The sequence below is a fragment of the Nilaparvata lugens genome, chromosome X, assembly GCF_014356525.2.
Source record: "Nilaparvata lugens isolate BPH chromosome X, ASM1435652v1, whole genome shotgun sequence".
Taxonomy (NCBI): Eukaryota; Metazoa; Arthropoda; class Insecta; order Hemiptera; family Delphacidae; genus Nilaparvata; species Nilaparvata lugens.
The window spans coordinates 52271221-52296421 of NC_052518.1; the positions used below are offsets into that span (position 1 = coordinate 52271221).

The 25201-nt window shown below is 34.5% G+C and overlaps 1 protein-coding gene across 8 annotated transcripts in view; it reads left to right on the top strand.

Moving 5' to 3' along the window:
* The window catches only part of LOC111056735 (protein son of sevenless), a 482488-nt gene that overhangs the window by 305346 nt on the left and 151941 nt on the right, over window positions 1–25201 (top strand). For all 8 annotated transcript variants that reach the window (XM_039443299.1, XM_039443301.1, XM_039443300.1 and 5 more), the window contains one exon: window positions 22469–22579. In XM_039443299.1, the coding sequence (XP_039299233.1) occupies window positions 22469–22579 (111 nt within the window). The remainder of the gene's footprint in view (window positions 1–22468; window positions 22580–25201) is intronic.

A 25201-nucleotide genomic window follows, 5' to 3' on the forward strand; every position in this document is an offset into this window, starting at 1 on the left:
TTAGTCTTTCAACAAGGGATACTATTGCAGTCTTAGTAGATTTCCCTTTCTGGAACCCATGCTGTTCATCACATATGAAATTAATTTCTTCCAGGTGCATCAATAGCCTATTTAAAACTACTCTTTCAAAAATTTTACTTATTACATTTAGAATACTAATGGGTCTATAATTTTCAACTCTTTCAGAATCACCGCTCTTGAAAATTGGCAAAATTTTTCCTTGTTTCAGATCATCAGGGAAAATACCCTGCTCTAGTGAAGTATTAAGGAGATGCAATAAAGGGTCCAGTAATTCATTTTCACATTCTTTTAAAATTTTGCTTGAGACCCCATCCAATCCTACTGTTTTTTTGTTATTCAATTTTTTTATTATTCTTGACAACTCATCTCTTGATAATGGATGAAATTTAAATACCTTTTCAATTGGCTCAGCATTTAATGTAGTTGTATTATAAGTATTAGTGTTCAGTGACTTTTGGAGATTATATGCAACCTGTTGATAATACTTATTGAAAAAGTTACAAATGTCTATACTATCATCCATATAAATTCCATGTTCATCGATTATCCTAGGGACATTAGTAACTGTATCTTTTTGAGCTGCTCTCCTATTTCTATTAATTACCTCCCAAACAGCAGAGTTAAAATTGGTACTAGTTGTTAATATTTCAGCTGTTTTCTTACACTTAGCTTTCCTCACTTCTTTTGCATAGTTTTTCTTTAGACATTTGTATTTGACTTCACTCGGAACATCCCTCACTAATTTAAATTCCTCATAAGCTTCCCTAACAATATTTCTTTGAGTAAGAATATCTTCAGTTATCCATTCATCTACTTTGTTTAATTTACTTTTTACTTTGACTTTTTTTATTGGACAGCATACACTAATGTGAAATCTTAGAGTATCAATGAATTGCTTATATTTGTAATTTAGGTTACAACTGTTATAAACACTACTCCAATTTTCTTGAAGCAGTTCCTGCTTCAAACAATTTATATTTCCTAGCTCATATTGCTGAATTTCTTTCACAAAAGTTTTTTTTCTGCTGGGATTCTGGCCCTGCAGCTTAACATCTAAAATTTGATAGTTATGATCTGACAGATCTGAGCTACCTAACCTGACATTACACCCTTCTATATTTGTGAGGATATTATCAATAATTGTCTGTGAAGTTCGAGTTACTCTTGTATATTCGTGGACCTTAATTTCTAAATTATTCATATTAATAATATCTCTAATGTCCTCTGTCATTTTATCCTGCCTGGCAAAATCGGTATTGAAATCTCCTACTACTATAACATTTGTGAAACGAGCGGTTGTAATTTCCAAAAGTATATGGAGCAGCTCACAAAATTTTTGCCAGTCTCCATTTGGTGACCTATAGATACCTAACACTGCTACCTCAAATCGATCATCAATTTTTAACCTTAGTCCCGTCACCTCTAAATCCATCTCAACAGAAAATCTCTTAACAAAATCCAGTTCATAAGTTTGGGTATGTTTAGCATTGCTAGTGAATATACATACACCACCACTTCTATGAGCTATTCTACAAAATTCTGATCTCAGTGAATAGCCTGGAATCCTAACTTGATTTATTTCCTTTATTTTTAAGCCATGCTCTGTGAAAATAACAATATCAGGATCCTCCTGTTTAAGAGATACTTCTAATCTGTCAATTTTGTTGCGAAGATACTGAATATTTTGATGATAAATACTAAAGACCTTACCATCTTGTGCTACTCTATCTCTAGCATTTGTAGCTATTTCCCTTTCCCTGTTTTGAGCCAATTTACTAAAAAATCGTTATTTGTTTTTTTGACTGTTTTTAAACCAGAGGATTGCAAACGGCTTTCAATCAGCTCTGCCAATCTATTACAAAAGATTACTTTGCCAGATCGATTTAGATGCAACCCATGATTAGTGAAGTTATGTCTTTTCAGCCTTTCATTTAGAAAACAAATCCCCAGTTGTTTAGAATTCTTATTTTTTAGGCTGTTGATTGTATTATGGATTGATTTGTTTGTCGAGTTGATTGCTTCATTTAATTCTGGCCTATCAAACCTATTAGGAATAGTACTTATTATTAAGTTTGTTTTTTTGCTGAGTGGCACAATTTCCTTGATTTTTTCTGTTACTTGAGGAAGATGATTCAAGTTAGGTTCATTTATATTATTTGAGCCACCCAGTACAATTAGATAGTCATTTTCATCAACATCTTTAGTTTGTTCCCTAGCTGACTCTACAACTGCATTAATTGATGCACTTGGCTTGAAAAAACATTGGACATCAAATTTATTTTTTAATCTTTTATCAAGGAGATCACTGCAATCACGTCCATGACTGGACGTCAGTAGCAGAACTCTCCCTTTCCTATCTTTATTTCCCTCAGCTATATTTTTGGTTGCTGTCTTCAAAACCTCACTGTACGTTTTATTTCGACCATTTTCAGAGCATTTCCCATCATTTAGGTTAGATTCTATTTTTTTGCATTTGGATGGAGGTTCTATCATACATTTAGTATTATCAAATTTAGATTTTAGTTTCTTTATTTCCTCCGACATTAGACTACATTGATTTTTTAGATTTAGTATTTCTTTTTTATGGTCTTCATCTTGTAATTTTATAATCAGTTCCAAAGATTTAATTTCTTCTACCATCCCTAACCTTTCTTCCTCAGACGTTTTTAAAGTTACTTCTAATTGGTTTTTTAAATTAGTGTGGCTACTTTGTAGTTGAGCAACTTTTTCGGCTAAAGTAGTTTGAAGAACTGGGGTTTTTGGTTTTGGCGTTTTTGAATTTTGGTTTTGGGAACGCGTAAGTACTCTCGCTATGTTTACATTTCTATTATTAACCTTCGGTGTTTTACTTGAGCTCATCTTCCTATCTAAGAAATTATATTACTTGCAATAATAATAATTGATTTATAAATTATAGGATTTTAATTTGGTTATAATTTTTAGTCAAGTAAACTATCTATGTTTATTTTTAAATCTCGAAAACCTAACCTCAAAATAACCTCTAAACGATGTTTGGCTTATAAAATAGAATTAAGAATTAAAATCTAAAACAAAATGATAAAACGTGATCAAGAAACAATTAATAATGAAATTAATACAAAATTTGTACTTATCCGTGACTATTTATAACACAAAATCTTCCAAAACCCAGGAGCGAAATTATGTATGACTTTCATTCACATCACCAAGGTCATCTCCCATGTACATCATGCAAGCCATTCTTCAGTAAGTTAAAGTTCATGATGGTGTACAGCCTGTACATTTATAGGACAATATTATATATAAAAACTAACGAATCTAGATTCCCACGGCAAGTAGATATACATAATTACAACACAAGAAATAAAAATAATTTTACAGTAAAGAAACACAATAAGGAAAAATATAAACAAAGTCCAACGTACATGGGAATAAAATTTATTGGTTGTCTCCCAGGTTGCATAAGACATGAACCTGATAGATCAAAATTTAAGGAATTGCTGAGAGCATATTTGATGGATTTAGCATGCTACAGTATAAACGAGTTTACTGTAAAAAAATGAATTTTATACAGTCACTAATTTCTCTTTAGCTTTAAGTTAGTTTTAGTTTTTGACTTTTTCATGTACATTTTCATGTATGTTTTGGAAAGAAATAAATGATTGATTGATTGATTGATTTATTATAGTATAGAAGATGATAGATGGATATATCATTTTCTATACTTCAATAAAGGAAATGAATGAGAATAAATTTTGAAAGGTTTGTGATATCGATGTGCGGTTTTCACCATACCTTTTCTCTGGAAATCCTGTATTGGAATCATGTATCATATGACCACTTTTCAATTAAAAAAAGAAGTTGGATTCAAAATGGCAGATAAAATTTGGGTGCAATGGAAAACCTGTTTTTATCAATCGAAAAGGATCCCCAATCATACCTGTATGTTCTAATTTCCCTTTTAAGAGAAATGTTCTGCTGCTTCCTTACAATAACTGAAAGCATGACAAATAATTGAAAACTTGACAAACTGAAAACTTGATGTAATCAAATATTGAAGAATTTAAAATAGGTTTATAACCATACTCGGTTGAGCAAGAATCTATATGCAAAATTTCAAGTTAATCAGTCCAGTAGTTCAGACGTGATGATGCGTCAAACATAATTTTCCTATACTTTACACCTGTATACGTATATAATACAGTTCTTTCTTTTATTATAGTATAGACGATAATAAATGGTTGGATGATCATTGTTATTTTACTAAAAGATAGAATAAGTTGAATAGTTTCCCTTTCAGAGGGAGTTTTGACAACCCACAAAAACTCATTTTCGATTTGAAGATATAATGAAAATTTGCATATGACCTTATTTTTTCGCTCAGCTTGCCAAAATACCCCTCATTCCAATATTAAAATCTTCGACTGACTGTACAGTGAGTCAGTGATTCTAATTTCGATCCTTAATTTTGACCATATGATTTGGTGATTTTTTTTATGAAATTGTATGTACCATTAATGGAATTTGAACATTAATTCTGAAAAATCTAGAAGGAAAATTGGAATTTGGGCGTCCAGGTGCACGAGATTGATATTTTTGGAATCTATGTGCAAAATTTGGAGATCTAAATCATTCCCGTTTTTCCGGTATGCAATCCACAAGTTGACATGTTTTGATGCGAACACACGAACAAACACAACCCTACTCTCTCTTATTATATAGATAATAGACTAGGCTACTGCATGTATGGCACATAAAAAAACTGAAATCCACTCAAAGACAGAAATTAAGATTCGATCATTAGATTATATTTGTTATATATTCCAATGCTGTTGAACAGCGCTTGGTCAATAAAATAACTGCTGTAGCTTATAAAATATTGTTTAATTATTGTTTATCATTATTCAAGAAGAATCGCATGGATTTGTAGAGAGAAGAATAAAAAGAATTTGATTTATGAAGGTAATATAATTGCAATTTCCAATAGTCTACATTTTATCAATAATTAAGAAATAATTCTGTTTTACAATACATTAGTAATTATTCAATAACATTCATAATTAATTAGCCAGATATAATCGATTGTGAGTATTCAGCTCTTGTTGTTCTATAATGATATTATTTATTTTAAACTGCTAGTATTGCTTGAATGAGATTAAGGCATTCTCACAAGCAAATTATCACTAAATTTTGTTTTTGCAATGATAGATAGTAAGTGAGAGTGATTGAACAAGATTGTGAGAGAGAAGTACAGTATTGACGTGTGGGCTTGTGTGAGATAGAAGGAAAGTATAGGATTGAGAGAAAAATACTTTAACAGAGCTTCAGGTACGCACGCGTGCGATATGTGTGAGAGAGAATGAATGAGAGTGAATGAATTAGCCTGATGTAGACAGAGAAAGATAGTTTATGATCCCCCTTCCAGTGCAGTGATCATTTAATGCAAGCGGAGGGAGCGGAGTTGTGGTGAGATGGACCATATCTAGTTCCAACACTGGTGATGCAAAACCAGCTGAATGAATTTGAAATTTATGATTGTAAAATTGGCAATGTCGCTGGCTGCCATAAGTCGCCACTGGCTGCCACTTGTTAGGTATCATGGAAAAATATACACGGCTGCTATAAGTTTGGGAAGTTGATAGCTGCCATTATTATAGGACAATGGTACAATGTTAGCAAACTTTTTGTTTATTGATATTATGACAATAAAAAGTAGATTTCGGACCTAAATTCGATGTTTTAAGACATTATACACCATAAGAACGACATATACTCCACTCCTATATAGGTACCAGTTTTTATTGATGTACAATTGAATTGCTAATCAAAGGATAATATGTTCATCATGTGGTAAAAACCAAATCCTGCAATTAAATGGATTAAAATGGAATAAATGATTTTAGTATATAATGATTTTATAACTCGTATCAGGTTATCAGAGATGTACATATTGTTTAAAACAGAGTTTTCAAGTCATTCCTATTATATTTAGAAAAATAGTTGAATTCCATCATTATGGAACACAATTTTGAGCCTATTCTAATATTATCGAAGAACTTATTTCCTAGTGCTAATTGATATTTTTCAAACGATACATATTATGTCGAGTTGTAAGTTGCAGACCAGAGTGGTGGATTTTGGAGTAGGTTTTGAAAATATATTTTATGCTGCTAAACCTATCTGGATGGGGGCATTAAGAGATCCATTGTTTAATATTGGTTGAGCATTGACATGGGTTGACAGTTATTGTTTCCCATTCAACCAGCGTTGAAGGAGGGGTGTTGTTCTCTCTTGACCATTCCATGCCCCCATCCAGATAGGTTTTACCCGAAGGCAATCCTGGTCGTCCCATTGTTTCAATGGAGTCTACAATCATGATAATGCTCACTCAAGTGAACCTCTGCTTGAGAAAGGTGCTATAAGCACTGGTAATATAATGTTGTTTGCTTTTGATTGCTCCTGCCAAAATGAATCACTCAAAACTGGAAGTATCAATGTGAGGACTGAGTTTGAAGCTACTGCCAACATTGCAGCAGATACACGTGCCTACTGCCTGATGATTCATGAAATGGTTCAAGAGTATCGACCATTGACTGGTCTTGTACAGTCGGCATAGAGAGAATATGAAATATCTATGACAGGCATTATGTAGCTCATTCTCACTTGGAGCATTAAGTGATACAGTCATGTTCAAGTCAGCTACTGTCGACTTCTATGATAAAAATGAAGATGAATATGAAGATGATGATCTTTCTCGTGATGAAGTTGATGGACCCTGCAAAGTTCATGAGCAAGAGGAGCCATCAGCTGAGAGATATCATAGGACAGATGATTACACAAGATGAGAGAAGATGTTTTATTTTTATATTCCTTTCAATAATTAAAATTTGTCAATAAATACTATATACTTGCACTTTATCATTACTATTCAGCAACTTCCTTATCACTTTGCTATAAGTATATTATGATGTCATACAGACCTGTTGAAACATGAAAACTTTCTTGATTGAGTCACAGTCAATCTATTGAAATAGCTATTTCAATTTTCAACAAAAGATATCCATTGTGGTGTAATGGTTTATAAACAATTACACCTACCTACATACCCTCTACCTACCTACATTCCCTTAACCTACTGCCTATCTATATACAATGGAGATTCAAACCCAAATCCTCTAGAATGGAAAGCAGAAGTGCTAACCACTAAATCATGATGAATATTAAGTTACTCATTGTTTATTATGTATACTCTAACCACTATATCCAAAGAGTATTGCAGCTTCTAGTGAGCTTTAAGTGAACACTGAGTGTATACTGACTGAACACAGAGTGAACACTGAGTGAACACTATTCTGATAGGAGAGATAAGCAAAAATATATCATTTGGATATTTGGACATTCAAATTTGAAATAACAATACAAGTTGTTCTTTTTCTTCACTGAGTGAGCGCTGAGTGAACACTATTCTGATAAGATAGACTAAATATATTGTTTGGGTATTAGGACATTTAAATTTGGAATAACAATACAAGTTGTTCTTTTTCTTCTTCAATAATAGAATTTATAATGATATTACAATGCAAAGTGATATTAATTTAGTGTAACAGTGAATCATCATAGTGAATAGATATGAGTTTTTATTTTCATGACAAGTTTCATGACATTACAATGAATAATGGTATTACAAGTTATAATGCAGTTTATGAAATCATAATACAAGTTTTTATTTAAAAGTTTTAAATTTAATGGCAATATAATGCAAAGTTGTATCAAAATTCTTCAATACTATAAGTTATTAGAAGACATGTTACAATTTTGTTTCATCACAAGGAATATAATTTTTAAAGATTACCAAAGTATTAGTGTTTTCTTTTTCAGGTACAATGATACTGTAACCTGTCATGTCAACAGGATCTGTTCCCACATTTTTGAAAACTGTGTCCATGTATGTGTTGGGTAGAAAACATCTCTCATAGTCCTGCTCTCTTTCAAACTCAGCAGTTATACCTTCCCTGCAAGTTGTACCCAGATGTTTGACGAGGCATAGGTTGAGAGGCTCCCCTTTGAGAAGGTTTTTAAGTTTATCAAAAACTACAGGTTTGAATATCCTTCCAGCTCTCATGATGAATCTGGCAACATCTGTAGTATCAGTGGATGGAGCAGTAGAAGCAGTATTAGAGGCAGCAGAGGAATTAATGTTTGACATCTGCAACATTATCACATACACCCTGAGTACATTCAGAGGTAGGTGATTGATACCCAGGTGTTGCTCCTGGATAACTTAGCTCAGTAGTAATGTGGGCGGGGAAAGGAGGCAAGTCAAAGTTCCTCTTCTTCCTTCTTTGTACCTTAGCTGGTGTGGACAGCACCTCCCTCCTGGTGCTTCTGATGGCATGAAGGTCGCTCTCCACTCTGATGACACCACTTCGAGGTAATTTTGTATTGACCCTACGGCCTCAGTTCCGCTCCAGTATAGTAGGAAGAAGAAGGATAGATGGGAGGGATGGCAGCCTACTGTTCGTTGTGCCCTGGGAGGATGGATGGAAAGGGACAGCAGCCAATGGCCCGCTGTGCCCTGGGAGGATAGGTGGAAAGGGATGGCAGCCGATGGGCTGCTATACCCTGGGAGGATGGGTGGAAAGGGACAGCAGCTAATGGGCCATTGTGCCCTGGTAGGATAGGCGGAAAGGGATGGCAGCCAATGGGCCACTGTGCCCTGGGAGGATAGGTGGCAAAGGATGGCAGCCGACAGGCCGCTGTGCCCTGGGAGGATAGGCGGAAAGGGACGACAGCTGATGGGCCGCTGTGTCCTGGGAGGATGGGCAGAAAGGGACGGCAGCTGACAGGCTGCTGTGCCCTGGGAGGATGGGTGGAAAGGGACGGCAGCCAACGGGCCACTGTGCCCTGGGAGGATAGGTGAAAAGGGATGGCAGCCGACAGGCCGCTGTGCCCTGGGAGGATAGGCGGAAAGGGACTACAGCTGATGGGCCGCTGTGTCCTGGGAGGATAAGAGGAAAGGGATGGCAGCCAACAGGCTGCTGTGCCCTGGGAGGATAGGTGGAAAGGGATGGCAGCCGATGGGCTGCTGTACCCTGGGAGGATGGGTGGAAAGGGACAGCAGCTAATGGGCCATTGTGCCCTGGTAGGATAGGCGGAAATGGATGGCAGCCAATGGGCCACTGTGCCCTGGGAGGATAGGTGGAAAGGGATGGCAGCCGACAGGCTGCTGTGCCCTGGGAGGATAGGCAAAAAGGGATGACAGCTGATGGGCCGCTGTGTCCTGGGAGGATGTGCAGAAAGGGACGGCAGCTGACGGGCTGCTGTGTCCTGGGAGGATAGGTGGAAAGGGATGGCAGCCGATGGGCTGCTATACCCTGGGAGGATGGGTGGAAAGGGACAGCAGCTAATGGGCCATTGAGCCCTGGTAGGATAGGCGGAAAGGGATGGCAGCCAATGGGCCACTGTGCCCTGGGAGGATAGGTGGCAAGGGATGGCAGCCGTCAGGCCGCTGTGCCCTGGGAGGATAGGCGGAAAGGGACGGCAGCCAATGGGCCACTGTGCCCTGGAGGATAGGTGGAAAGGGATGGCAGCCAATGGGCCTCTGTGCCCTGGGAGGTCGGGTGGAAAGGGACGGCAGCTGACGGGCTGCTGTGCCCTGGGAGGTCGGGTGGAAAGGGACGGCAGCCAACGGGCCACTGTGCCCTGGGAGGATAGGTGGAAAGGGATGGCAGCCGACAGGCCGCTGTGCCCTGGGAGGATAGGCAGAAAGGGACTACAGCTGATGGGCCGCTGTGTCCTGGGAGGATAAGAGGAAAGGGATGGCAGCCAACAGGCTGCTGTGCCCTGGGAGGATAGGTGGAAAGGGATGGCAGCCGATGGGCTGCTGTACCCTGGGAGGATGGGTGGAAAGGGACAGCAGATAATGGGCCATTGTGCCCTGGTAGGATAGGCGGAAATGGATGGCAGCCAATGGGCCACTGTGCCCTGGGAGGATAGGTGGAAAGGGATGGCAGCCAACAGGCGGCTGTGCCCTGGGAGGATAGGCGGAAAGGGATGACAGCTGATGGGCTGCTGTGTCCTGGGAGGATGTGCAGAAAGGGACGGCAGCTGACGGGCTGCTGTGTCCTGGGAGGATGGGTGGAAAGGGACGGCAGCCAACAGGCCACTGTGCCCTGGGAGGATAGGTGAAAAGGGACGGCAGCCAATGGGCCTCTGTGCCCTGGGAGGATGGATGGAAAGGGATGGCAGCCAACAGGCTGCTGTGTGCCCTGGGAGTATGAGAGGAAAGGGATGTATGGCAGCCAACGGGTCGCTGTACAAGGAGAGGAGGACAGGGATGTATGGCAGTCCAATGCTCTGGACTGGGGCTCGTCCGGTGTTTAAATACTCTCCCAATGTAGAGGGGATGGAGATCAGCCGTCGTCAGAGGCAGTAAGATTCCTCTCGATGCATGGAAGATGGTGTGCCATCGGTACCCTCCTTATCTCCGCGGTCAGCTAGCTTGCTGATGGCCAAGCATCTTTCAATAATATTATTAATTATTTTCTCATCACAATTTCACTTTGTGACAACATATGTATAAGCAGATTAATAATAATAATACTAAAAATTATAATAAAACACAATGACATGGAAGTCTAGAGTGATAGGTTCCCCATGACCATCTCAATCTAGAGTGGTAGGTACCCTTATCTAGAGTGACAGGTCTTGCTCAGTCATCTTTATGGAAGCCCTTCCCCCCACTTGAGTTAGCATGAAGGCCTCTATTTATACTATTCACTCTATATGCTTGAAACCAATAATATTTAATCAATCAATATCTCAAATCTAGGTTTAACTTAGAATTTACTTTGTTCAGAAAGGAACAAAGTCTGAAATCAAAAATCCAAATTTAGGTTAGTTTAGGTCACCAGAAGTTACTGTCAGTCACTTCAACATACCTATCCTAACCCAAATTTATTCAACTCTAGGAAAACAATCTATCCACATATGTTGATAGGAAACATGGAATAGTTCAACAACAAGTATTAGCTTAATATTAAAACAACATGATAAACACTTGTACTTACTTTGCTTTTCACTGTGATGAACACCAAATGTCAACCAATGGCTTTTATTCAACTTTTTCAAGAAAATGTGATGTAATGTGCACAACTACACTGTTGGCATTTGTATGATCTCTCTTGGCTAAGCAGCCCTCTTATACACCAGACACTCCCCACCACATTCCATCAACTCTAGATATATTTTCTAAGTCCTTAGAATAAGGATTAATAATTTTTTATTATTTTTTCAATTTCAATTTTTTTTATTTATTCATTTTATGACCTTGACCTATGACTATGACTCTTGACCTTGTCCCAGAACCGACAAAATCGATCTACTAACTTTTTAAGGTATTGTATAGTCGAACGTTGATAAGACCAATTTTGTTTAAGATTCGTGTTATCCAGGTATTTTTATTGAGTAGATTTTTTCGAGGTTTTCCGTTCGTGGAGATTATGGTTGTTTTACAGAAGTGTTTTAACCTTCTAGTCATGACCCTATTTTTTCTGACTAGTCGTGACCCTAGGTCTCAGGGACCCGCTTCTTTCATATTGAATATTTCAATATATTTCAAGTTATAATGTTATTCTATGATTCTAATATGTTCAAGGGCTATTGATGAACGCATTGAGCACTTATGTAAAGCAGAAATCGATCTTTATTATAATTATAAAAATAAGTTTGTGAAAACTTGCATTTTTAGGGTAGTGAAAAGTAACGTTTGGTTATTATTTCATATAAAGTGAACAAAAAATTATAGTGATGAATACTATGATGGATCTCACATGCAACACTACCAGAAAGATAGGAAAGAAATTGGAAGGTCATAGTTCACTCTTAGGGTAGTTTTTACCCTACCCTCAATTTCATGTTGCACAATCTTTGCAAGACTCATGAAATTATAGTGATGAATACTATTATAAATCCTAAAACATACATGAAATACTACAAGAAACATTTAAAATATATAAGGTCTCATAAAGTTCACTTGTAGGGGAGGTTTAGAGTTCCTGGGATCACCTGAAGTTCATTGGTTTCACTATCATCCCACTCAGGGTCAGTATTCTTATCTTGAACTATGAATTTATTTTTAGGATCACTAATGTCATTGAAATAGAGATCTTGAAGTCAATTTGTACATTCTTCGAAGTCTCTGTTCAAAATAAACTTATTGACTGCTTGAATCCAATCACTATTGCATAAAAATGTGCATTTGAAAAAAACGAAAAATGTTACGTTAGTCGTGACCCTTGGGTCCCTGGGACCCAGAAACGTCATTTCACGAAAACAAGTCACAGAGCACTAACACTCTACATCAAGTTGAAGTGTCTACTGACATGAATTTATATGGGTCACAATAGACAGTAAAGCAATCGGAAGCAAAATTATAACTAAAACAAAAAGACCCAGGGACCCGGGGTCACGACTAGAAGGTTAACCTACAAAGGTTTCAAGGGGAATTTTAAAGAATCAAATCATTGAGCATTTGTCTTGATGAGTAGTGTTCCAAAGAGGTTCTACTGTATATGTATGATATTAGAGAGCTGTAGACTACTACAAGCAGCAGAGGAATTTACGCATAGAACTTGAACAAAAGTGGAATCATAGTCATTACAAAACCCTGGAAGTTTACTCTTATAGAAACTGAATGTAACAAACATGATTTTTGGTATGATTACCTCAATCTACATAGATGGAACTCCCTGAATGAATAAAATACTTGAGAAATAACAAGACTTTATTATATATAATTTTCATTCATCTATGGAATCAGCCCGCGTAAAACAAGAGACAGAATATGTGTTTGGAAAATCCTGGTTTCATATTGTACCGGGTGATTCAAAAAGGACTTTACAACTTTGAAAATTCATATAAATCTTATTAAACAAGGTACACAGCTGGTTTTGGTGTTGTTTTAAAGGAAAACACTCCAAGTTTTGACACCCGCTAGTGCATGGTCGCGCCGCACAAACGCTAGCGGCAGTTAGGTACGTCAAAGATGGCTGCCTTCACTGCACCCGAGCGTGCTAGCTGTGTGTTTTTGTTTGAAAAACGGTACCTTGATATGTTGTACACATTTTTGATACCACAGATCGATGAGGATGACCGAGAACGAAATGTTTTCTTTATGCAAGATGGTGCACCACCACACTATCTACTGACTGACGTCCGGGATTTTCTAAATAACCGCTTTCCAAATCAATGGATTGCCGTAATGCGTCAATCGCATGGCCCCCTTGTTCCCCAGGCCTAACACCACTGGATTTTTTCTTGTGGGGTTTCATAAAAGATAGGGTGTTTGTATCTCCTTTGCCAGCCACTCTAACTGAACATAGAGCTTGGATTTGCGCTGCTGTTGAGCAAGTTACACCTGAAATGCTAGTGCGAGTCTGGGAAGAAATTGACTATCGATGGAATGTCTGCAGGATAACCAACGGAAGTCACATAGAACATCTTTAAGGTAAAAAACTTGTAGTATTTTCCTTTAAAACAACACCAAAACCAGCTCTGTACCTCGTTTAATAAGATTTATATGATTTTTCAAAGATGTAAAGCCCTTTTTGAATTACCCAGTACTAACCACAGTGGTCAGGTTTAAAAATATAATTAATTACAAAATTTTAGTTACACTTTTGAAATATTTTATTATAATAACAAGATTCAATTACCCATTTTAATGTAGAAAAAATGCTCCAACCAGCTGAATTTGGATGGCTTAATCATTGTGAATCTACAGTGTAATATTTGATATTAATACCAATTTCCAATCATAAAGTATTATACTAAGTTATAAACTCACTGTATACATTCAAGTAACCATAAGTTTGGTCTAATAATATTCAACGAAACTATTAATAAAATAAATTGAATTTATCTTTATCATGGTTATTCCTTTTCAAATTTCACTACATTGATCAATTCTATATTAAGGAATTGGAATGCTTCAACCATGGATTTATGAATTTCTCAAAATTATTATAAATTCGAATTATAGGCATTGAACTACTTCAATTTGAATCAACATTATTCTAACTGTAGCTATAATTTCAATTTCAGGTTCGATTATATCACAAATGTAGGATTTTTTATCGATTCTATGTGGAAAATCTAATTTTATTCTTGTTCAAATCCAGTCATTGAAATAGGTTGATTATAAAATAATACGATTCTAGCATATTCAATATTAGTGTTTATTTATTTGATACAAATATAGAAAGGCCCATAGACTGATTCCAGTACGCTTCTTTGACATATCTAATAGCAAAAGGCTAGTTTCACACACATACGGTTCTGTTCGGTTCGGTTTGCTTCTTGTTCGTTTTCGGAGGTACAATCATAAATACCAGCTATAAGTTTGTAGAGCTTAACATCATCAGCGAATAGTAGGATACCAGACTTTTCAATGTAATCAGGAAGATAATTTATCAGTAATAAGACCAATAATGAGCCAAGATTTCACCCTGAGAGACACCTGATGTGTTGGTGAAATCAAGAGACTTTGATTATTGAATAATACAAAAGATTTCCTCTCAAAGAGATAACTTTTGTAAAATATAATCAGACTCTCAGAAAGTCCGAAACCTCTCATCTTATTGAAAAGTACTGTGTCAAGTACTTTTTATAATCCAAATAAATTACATTGACTTGACCTTTTACATCTGGCTCAGAGGATACATATTGGGAAAATATATAATATATAGTCTAATAATTATGATATATTAATCAATAATAAATTTATAAACCAGATAGTTAATTGTGGAAATTTCAAATAAACTATATATCAACATAATCTTCTATTTACTCTATTTAGAAAAATATTGCAAAGTTCCAATTTTAGCTATTGAAGTGAAGTAACTCTATCATGAAATATTCAACTCTACATCCATATCAGACAATATCAAATTGTATATGCGATTGAACAATTTCAAAAATTGAAGATCTATTAGAAATTAACTGACGATATTAAAGGTATAAATTATTATTCTTCGCCAACTTGAATAATTTTCAAATCAGTTATATGCATTTTTCAATACTTCTATGATGAATCATCGCATCCAATTATTGTTTAAAAAAATGAAAAATCATCGATCCAGTCATATGAATGCTTCAATTATGGCTAAATATCCTACTTTTACTAACTTATTTTGGTGCAATATTAGGCATTGTAAAATCTATGAAACGATTATTATTTTTCAGGTTTCCAGTGACATGCTCGCATTTATAAATACTAATTATAATATTAATAATAATGATAATAATAATAATAATGTTGATGATTATGATTATGATGAGAACTTTGGCATCGAAATACTAGGGAAACATTCAAAGTATGATTTTATTTTCTAGTTACGAGGAAGATCCGTGAATGTTTAGTGTTTTTTAGTTCCAGTTTTATTTCTGAAATCATTTAACAATATATCCCTTTTATTGTATCATATATGCGAACTGATAGAACAACCGAAGCATTGATTCGTACATGAAATTATTTACTCAATATTCTGAATAACATTTTCAGTTTTAGTTTTATTATGCTTCCTTTTGGTTCTTTTTCATGCGTCTTACGACGGTATATAGATGGTATGTAAAGTATAATGGAGTTTTTTCTATAACCAGAACAATTCTATTGCAGTGTCTGTCTGTTGACTCCTTTCTGCCCTCTTCCCTCCGCCCGCTCCCTTAATTATCACTGAATGTTAGTGTTTCTCCTGTGCTCCTCAACTTATGCTTCCCTGGTAAAATGGTTGTGTATTGTTGTTGTGATCAGTGTGTATCTTTTTCTTCCTATTCATGTGTAGCGTTTCAATACAGATTCAAAAAAGCTCCTTTGTAAAGTAAATTTATGATTTATGAAAAATTAAAACTTTTGAAATTCAACTTTTATATTAAAACTCCCTTGTGAAATGCAAAAATAATCATTGAATGGAAAGGCTTTGGGCTGCCATATCCACAAATTGACTATTATACAAATTTAAACTATTCTCGATTGTTGTTAAACTATTATCGATCTCTATCTAGTAATAATTAATATCAAAAATATTACTAATTAATTATTATATATTTGTTTTTCTAATAAAATGTAATTTAATAGTTTGATAATGGCGTAACAACCAGAACTAACTCATTCCATTTCAATAAATAATGAGTGTGATAGCTCAAAGTATCTATGATCTACCAAAATATCGCCTCCATTATTACAAACAGTTACATAATAATGCCTACAAAAGAGAAAAATGAAAACTTTTTTAATTCACTGCTTAAAACCGGTTTAAAGTTTCATATTCAACAGTCACATTGAAAGAACCATTAAATGGTTGTGAAGGCTGAGGCCCTACAAGGACTGTAGTGCCAATAATGATGATGTTACTGGCATTGAAACTCATGGAAATTTGAAGCAAATTGGATCTCTCTCGAAAGTTGAGCATATGTAATAGAATATTCAACATCAATGTAAATATCAGCTGAGATTTTTAAAATATTGAGATTTTTAATGTAAATGGAGAATGCGTAATCTTGCTATTGAATAAATAGAAACTTACTGCCCTTTTATATAACTGAACTATGAAATTTATTATTCTTCAGTAATTTCTTTTATTAAAATATATTGAAAGTAGGTCCAATGCTACTAAAAAATAACTTACTTTCGGTTTTTTTTTTATTTCCCTAACCTGGAATGTATATGAATTATTTTGAATTATGATGCTCATGTAATCAATAATTCATTATTTATCAACAACTTTTATTGATAGGAAAATCTTTAAGAATTGTTATTTCATTAGTGTACCATATCATGCAACTTTCAATTTATTTAAAAACATTGTAATATTGCCGATTTGAATGCTTCATTTTTATAATAGTAGTGTATTGAAGATGATAATATTTTTCTAAATCTTCTGACTTTTGTAGTTGAGCATTTAAGCAGCCACAGTGGTGGTTTTTTTTACTGATGCATGCATTCCTAGGAATGAAATTTTTGCCATTTCTCAATAATTTCTATTCGCATGACTATCGCCTACGACTCTAAAACCTTGAACTCTTGTAATGTTACGCTTGGTTGATTTTAATTACTTTCATCAGCTTCCTTATCACATTTTTGTGGCACTGTTATTAAATAATCACCCTTTCAGTAAAAATGTATAATAATAGCATTCATAATCACTTACAATTAATAATTTCCCTCTTAACTTCAATATAAAACTTCACTACAAACAGTAGTTAACCATATCAATAGTACAAGTTTATATATATATATATATATATATATATATATATATATATATATATATATATATATATATATATATACCTTATAATATACTACTATAATATAAAACGTATAAATATTCTTTTTAAATTAATGAAAAATATGAAATCATAAAAAGGTATATTTACTTGGAAACTAACAAGTCGCTGTAAAAAATTGAAATCCATCAAACATATTTGTATTGTAATGACATATTCTAAAACAATTGCGTTAAATAACATTTGATGAATAATTCTTGTAAAAATGCCAAATTGAGTCCATAAACCTCAAATTTCAAATGAAGTACTTATGTGTGATGTTGTATGTTCGTAGAATATTCATGAGTGTGTTGACTAGATTAGTAAAGTTTAGTATTACTAGAAAAATTAACATTTTCGTATTGAGAGAAAACTTTTTTATTGTTGAATGTGGATTGAAACCACCGTTAATTAATTTCAAACTGATTATATATGGATGAGGTAACTCATATCAGATTAGAATTCAATAGAACTCTTCAATAGAATGATTGTTTGAATTTATATTACGGTATTACAATAGGCTGATAAGTATTAGGTATTTCATGCTCAAAGAAGATACGGCCTAAATTCACTAGATAATCGCGATTGCTATCATAGGAGAGTGCTCATATTCTTCCACACGTCTAAACAGTTTGAAGGCTCCACTTTATTCTTTATTTGAGTTTCGTTTGAGGAGTGGGAGAATGTTCTGGAATAACATTAAAAGCCTGCCATTAGCAAATTTTCGGTTGCAGAGAAAATGGAAATGTAGGACATTTTCAACGGAATCCAAGAAAAACCACTTAGATCTATGTTCGTAGTTATACTGTGAATAGGTCTAATGCGAGTCTAACCTTAATCGAACACTGGTAAAATGTTGTGATTGCCAACCACAAACTCAATCTGGAAAAGCCTTTTTGGAAAAACCCAATCTGGAAAGCCTCGTCCAATCACTGCCTCAGACGATAATTGTTTGGAATTTGGATGATTTGATTCGGTGTGGGTGTGTGTGTATGTGTGCATACTGACATACTCTGAAACATCATTGGCATCGAGTTTGTCGTGTGATAGGTAACTTGGTGCCAATAATTTTGCAATAAGGGAGCGCTCAGTCACACACTTCTCGTGCAACTGAAGTGGCTCCGACAAACTTTCAATTAATTTCACACCCTCCATATTCTGCCAACATCGCTCCCTGTCATTTTTACTCCCCTCATCTACTGAAGAGAGAAGACCTCCAGGGGAATCATTACAGCTCGGACAATAAGTTGAAGGCAGCTATTACGTCCTGCGTTCGAGAAACGCGTTGTTTAATTTGCGTTTGCAAAGCACTACAACACAAGCAAAACATACTGAATTACAGAAATCCTTTCTATCTATGCAGGCGCGTGGAGGAATAAGAGTACTTTCAAATGCCACCAGATATCTACTCTTCTAAAGTTAATTTAGCTCGTATTTTACGATCATGAGTGCATTACTTATCATCCTACCTTAGTACTTTGTTTTCGGCTGTTGACAATTGTTATAAACATGCTGCAATAGCACGAAAAAAATCATTAAATAATTGAATGTATATAAATCAATGTTCACTTCATATTATCAAATGGCTCTATGTATGCTACATGTATTTCATTCATGGGAAAAAATATGGTCGTTTGAGAAAATCATCATCACGCTATTGTCTCTGCTTCTATCATTCAATTTTCGTGTTTTTGCTAAAATTTATAGCTGGATCATTTAAAATATGTGGAATGTGCAAGAAATTAATTCGAGATTTTGCTGATTTTGATATACTCTGCAGAATTTCTTGAATAATCGGTGTACAAATATGATGCAAATAATAAGTCTTCCTAGTTCATTGGGGAATTTGCTGTTTTGAGATTTTATGTGTATGTTTACTACTTTTCTACTAGATGGTTTTGGAAAATACAAGGTGAATGAAGTGTAGCCCACTGTCGTCTTAGAATCGATTGGACATATTAAAAAACTATTTTGTTAGCTTGGTGTTTGAGTTTTGAGAATCAGTCATGAATGAAACTTTGTATTTCTGTATTTTCTAAAAGATGTTTCGTATGGATTGATATAGGGTTGTTTCTCTCATAAAAATGATTAGAAATATGAAAATGCTTCGCTATGAAGCTAAATTTTGCGAAAAATTGCATCTTCTCATTCAAAGTACAATTTACCATTTTTTGGTGGCTTGGTTTTTGCTTTAAAATGAATTTATATTGTATAATGAGTGCTGAGAAATTCATTGAAACAAGTACCACTTTGTAATAATTTTAGAATTGTCTTGATAGTTATTTAACTCATTATTTGAAAACGTGTTTTCAAGTTTTAAACGCGGTTAACTTAATTGTATCAGTGAAACCTTGTGATTAATTAACTTGTGGCACGTTTTTAAGAAGAAAATGTCCAATCTACCAACCGTAAAAAAATCACTCGAACCCCTGAAAATTAGGATACTATTGAAACAAATGAAAATGCTAATGTTGAAAATTATTCTCTAAAAATTGGTTGGATTTTTAACTATTGTGCGGCTTGTAATTTCATCTTGATCAAATTTCTCACTTGTGTAATCAGTGTTTCCGATCTATCTTATTGAGCAAACAATCACGTTAAACTAGAAAAATCTTCTTTATCATTATTCGTAATATATAAATATGTTTGATATGAAGGAACATGCTCTTTACAGGTAATAACTTGTAAAATAGTTCAAAAACGACTAACTTTTAATCAATTTAATTGGATTTATCAGCTCGATTTTCGTAATATACAAATATCTTTTCCATAAAATTCAAGTCTATGCAAGATCGTCATTAGTTGAAATCTTATGTTTTCGGAACATTTGTTTCAACACATTAATTTGTAGTACAAAAATAGCTTCATAATTCAAGTAATTTAGATAAAGACGGCAAGAAACAATATATTACATACAGTGTTGGTGAAAAGTCCGAGAACGGCTTAAGGCTGTGCAAAGGCTAAAAATAAACTTTCTACTCTTGATATTTTTCAAAGTTTTTCGATTTGTATATCATCAAGCTATCAAAATGAAAAAGTTTTCTCAGGAAACATTTTTTTCCGATCATTACTTTTTGAGATATGAGCGCCTGAAGTTTGAATCTTTGGGACAGAACATTTCAAATTCGGTAAGATATAAATCCATGAGATTTAGAGGATGGTCATGGTATTGTTGATCTAGTGAAATGAAAATTTTCTGAAAAATCATTTTTTGAAAAAGTTATTCAATTTACCAAAAATAACTCAACTAAAAGTTATTTTTGGTTATTTTTAGTAAATTGAATTACTATCTTAAAAATTGATATTTTTGGAAAATTTTTATTTTACTAGATCAACAACACCATAAAGAATCTATCCTCTTAATCTCATGGATTCATCTCTTACCGAATTTGAAATGTTCTGTCCCAGAACTTTAAACTTTAGGCGCTCATATCTCAAAAAGTAATGATCAGAAAAAAAATGTTTTCCTGAGAAAACTTTTTCATTTTGATAGTTTGATGATATAAAAATTGAAAAACTTTGAAAAGTATCACGAGTAGAAAGTTTATTTTTAGCCTTTGCACAGCCTTAATATCTCATGCACAAAGGTAATTTGATGGTGGGTGTGATTGGGGATCCTACTCAAACTTCAAATACTACTTTATTATGGCTTTAACATCTGGTCCGCCATCTTGGATCCGCCATTTTGAATGCAACTTTATTTTTTCAAATAGGAAGGTGGTCATGCGAGACATGATTTCGATACGGAATTCAAGAAAAAAATAATGGCGAAAACCGCATATCGATATCTCAAACAGTTTCGACGATATTTACATTATTAATCAATACCACTTATTTCCATTTCTAATTTGCATGGTATTGATTTATAATGTGAATATCTTCCTAACGGTTTGAGATATCAATGTGTGGTCTTCGCCATACATTTTGTCTTAAATTTCCGTATCGGAATCATGTATTGCATGACAACCTTCCTATTTAAAAAAATAAAGTTACATCCAAAATGGCGGTTCCAAGATGTCGGAATAGACATAATAAAAGACATAATAAAGTAGGATGTTAAGTTTCAGTAGGATCCCCATTCACACCCGCCGACAAATTACCTTTGTTTTTCAGAAATTAAGCCGTTCTCGGACTTTTCACCAACTCTATATATATATATATATTCTAAAACCATTTGGTTTTTCTGTCGGCCTCTGTGTCAATATGAAAATTTGAAGAGAACTCCATAACGTGAATGTTAAATAAGATATGTAAATGTGCTTTGGCTGTTGCTCAAGACTCAAGCTAAGAGATCCTTGAATTCACGTTTGTTGCGATTCCGTGTTTTCAAACAAATCTCGTTTCGTACTGTCATTGTTCAAATGCTTCTATCAGATCTTGAAGAATCTGACAAGAATGTGAAATAAAATGTTCACTCTTTCCCCTACAAGAATACTGTTTCGCATGTTCACATTCCAGAGTTGGTAGTTTATTATGTTTTCGAAACCATTTTGTAATTTTTCTGGAAATCAACTTCATACTGGAAACCATATTTCCCAAGATTTTATTCTGCCAGTTATCATGGAAAAATCACATGAGATCTATGATGAGCTGTCACTGATCATGGGTCGAATCTCGTTCTGCAACTTTTAATCATCTATAACTTCAACATATTCTTTATTTCAAGGATGCAATATCCTTGATTTTATTTTTGAATATTCTTATCAAAGTCAAATTTGATATTATTCTAAAGCGCTCAATGCTATTTTCTTCCTGCCCTCTTGATTTCTGCATCAATTATTGAAGTCGAAGATGCCTCCAATTAGCTTCTTGATGAATTACTGCAATTCAATATTCCAGAATTGGAATATTGATTATTCTTCAATGATCTATCCAATGCGCTGAAATTGGGATTTTGTGTTAAGATCATAGAATCGTGGAAAACTACCTATAATGAAAGGGTCATCCTATAACACAGAATAGAGAATAATAAATCACCATACAAAATACGTTCATTTTGTTGTTAATTAAACTATAGCTGTTTTAGTCTGTTTTGGTGGTTTCTTTAATATATAACCCAATATTTACAATTCTGTAGATAGTATTGATTACCAGATTAGTATAATGCGAATAAATTTGACTTTATTATTTAATTTATAAACAGGCGCTGATGGACATGTTTTATCAAGATGATGACCCTATGGGAAGCAGCTCTGTACCATCAAGTGAGCCAGTTGTACCTAGACCTACAAGAGCGTCAACAACTTATGAAGAGGTACCATTCTTGACTATCAAGTCGTTTTTATTCAATACTATTCTTTTACTGATAATATCAAAAAATGTAGTCTTACTGATACAACATCAGATTATTATTAATTTTGTGTACAGCAGGCTAAATAATTACAAAACAGCTGATTTTATTACACGATAAATACATGTAATGTGATATTGCCGGTCTGGGAACTTATGTGCCCACTGCAGAGACTTTCTAGAGAGCTCAAATATGTACATGGTTTCTCGATTTTCGAAACTGTAAAGTTGAAAATTACACTCTGTACATTAAAAGCTGCTATAACAATGAATGGAAAACTTAGAATAGTGAAGTAATACATAATATCAAAGAGAATCAATGCTCTACAAACATTCGATAAGCATTATTTTTTACGATGCATTGTTGGAGGGTTATAAGACCTAAAATAGCTGCTTTGCACCTTTAAAACGGTACCTTTGAACCTCTCCCACCCCTTTAGCACAGTTGGTAGGTGTAGGGACTTTTGATATGTTAAACTTAAATTTTGATTCGAGCTGAAAAAATTAATTTTTGAGGGTCTCTCAACTATCTTGGTAGTTTTTGGTCTAGAACTTTGTAGAACGAAATTTCTCTTCCATTCAATTCATTGAAAATATTAATTTTCTCTCCTAGAGTGCTGTAATAATTATCAATCTCTCATGATATGAGACGATTCAACTAGAATCATGCAGAAGACTTGATCAGACTATACTATACTAGTAAAAATTCTTGTAAAATACTATATACTTTTAAAATGAACTAGACCTGTTGATAGTATAGTAATCAAATTTAGTATGAACGTGAATTAAATAACCATATCGAAGATGTTTTCATTATAAGTTTCAAGGTATTTTGTTTATTTAATATTAGGCATTTAGAAAGATTAGCTCCTCAAGTGAATGACAGAATTCAACCAATCGATCTACAGAGTGTTTCCTAAATCCCCACCAATATTCTAGGGCATTGTTCCTGCGTACGAAACATTATATCTAAATATCACTTTCAAACTGTCCAAACATCCTTAGTTGCTCACACAGCCACTATTTTTTCTCTTCACTTTCTATTTATTTTTCTAAATAATGGCTGGACATAATGAAACTTTGCACAATCATTTATGACAACTTGTTAGAGCTGGGGTGCAGTTGATAGCTGTACATAAGAGAGAGCGCATACTATACAGTGATTCGGGTAGTATCTTCTCTCAGCTACTTATATTCATATGTTTGGATCGGAGTGCTAGTTGGACGGACTTCCAAATTATCCCATTGTATCGCTCCACTTGTCCGTTTCTTTGAGGGTTGTAGGGAGTGGTGAAGCTGGTAGCTGTACCTTTTGACATCAGATACGGGCTTAGTTCTTTTGACATGAAATTTTCAGGATATTCTCGTTTCTTAAAATTACTTTTCTTGTTGACGTGTCACCACAAGGATAAGGAAATGGAAATCTTGAGTTTTCATCCATTATTGTGAAAATATATTGTTCCTGCTAGATGAGGGAAGAGGTCCCTTGAAATCTAAATTCAATCTTTCAAATGGTCGCATAGCTTTAACCATATTTCCTTGGAAGGAATGGCATCTTGGCTTTAACACTGAGCAAATTTTGCATCTCATGCAAAATTGCATATATCTTCTACCGAATACGAAAGGTTATTGGATTTTATCCATTGGAAAACTATTGAAATGCCAGGATAACACAGATCTTCATGGAACTTCATCAAATTTCACTGGTTTGTGATGCATCCTATCATTATAAATGCCCGAGAGAGAGCATCAGCAGAAAAGTTTTGTCTACCTGGTTGATAAATTATAAGTATATTGTGCTAATTCCAGGCATTATCTTAGATTTTTTTCTATTTGCTCCCATTAAATAATGAGGTGGTATCTCTGTGAAACCACTATGAAAGTCATACCTATTTACAATATTTATGTGTATAAATTTCAACTTACGCATGAAAAGATATTCCACTTTTTTTCTAAAAATTTCAGTGCAATTATATGCTGCGCAGGAGATTACCATTTTCATAAATAATAATTACATAAATAAATAACAATCTGCTATGGAAAACAAGCTATGATTAACAACAATGTAAGTTAAACACCACAAACACTTACACAACAAACTCAAAAGAGTTTTCTATAATTTCTATACGATGCGTGACGTTACTGTTGTGACGTCAAGATGGGTGGATTTGGCAGTAGATGTTAGCTTCATCGACTTTCAGTATGAATCATTGATATAGAGATAAGATTAATAAGAGCGAAGTCCGCTATGATGCCACTGCGCTAGTGTCGCTACCAGAAATTTTGGGCAAGAAGTCGGGTATTTGTATTAGCTGTGTAGAAAAAGAACCTTTTTCAAATGATCTATTTTCTTCCTGTACTGATTTCTCCCAGTTGTAATCACATAAACTGGAAATAATATATTTGTTTTGAAAATTGCAATGATTATTTGAAAATACGGCTATTTGCTATTGGAAAAATAAGAACTGAAAGATGCAACTCTGTATCTAAATGACATTTGTTTAATAAATTAGTATTGTTCAGAAACCAATAAGCATTGTATAATTTTATTAGTTATAAGAAAAATAATGTGCTGTTAAGTTTCACT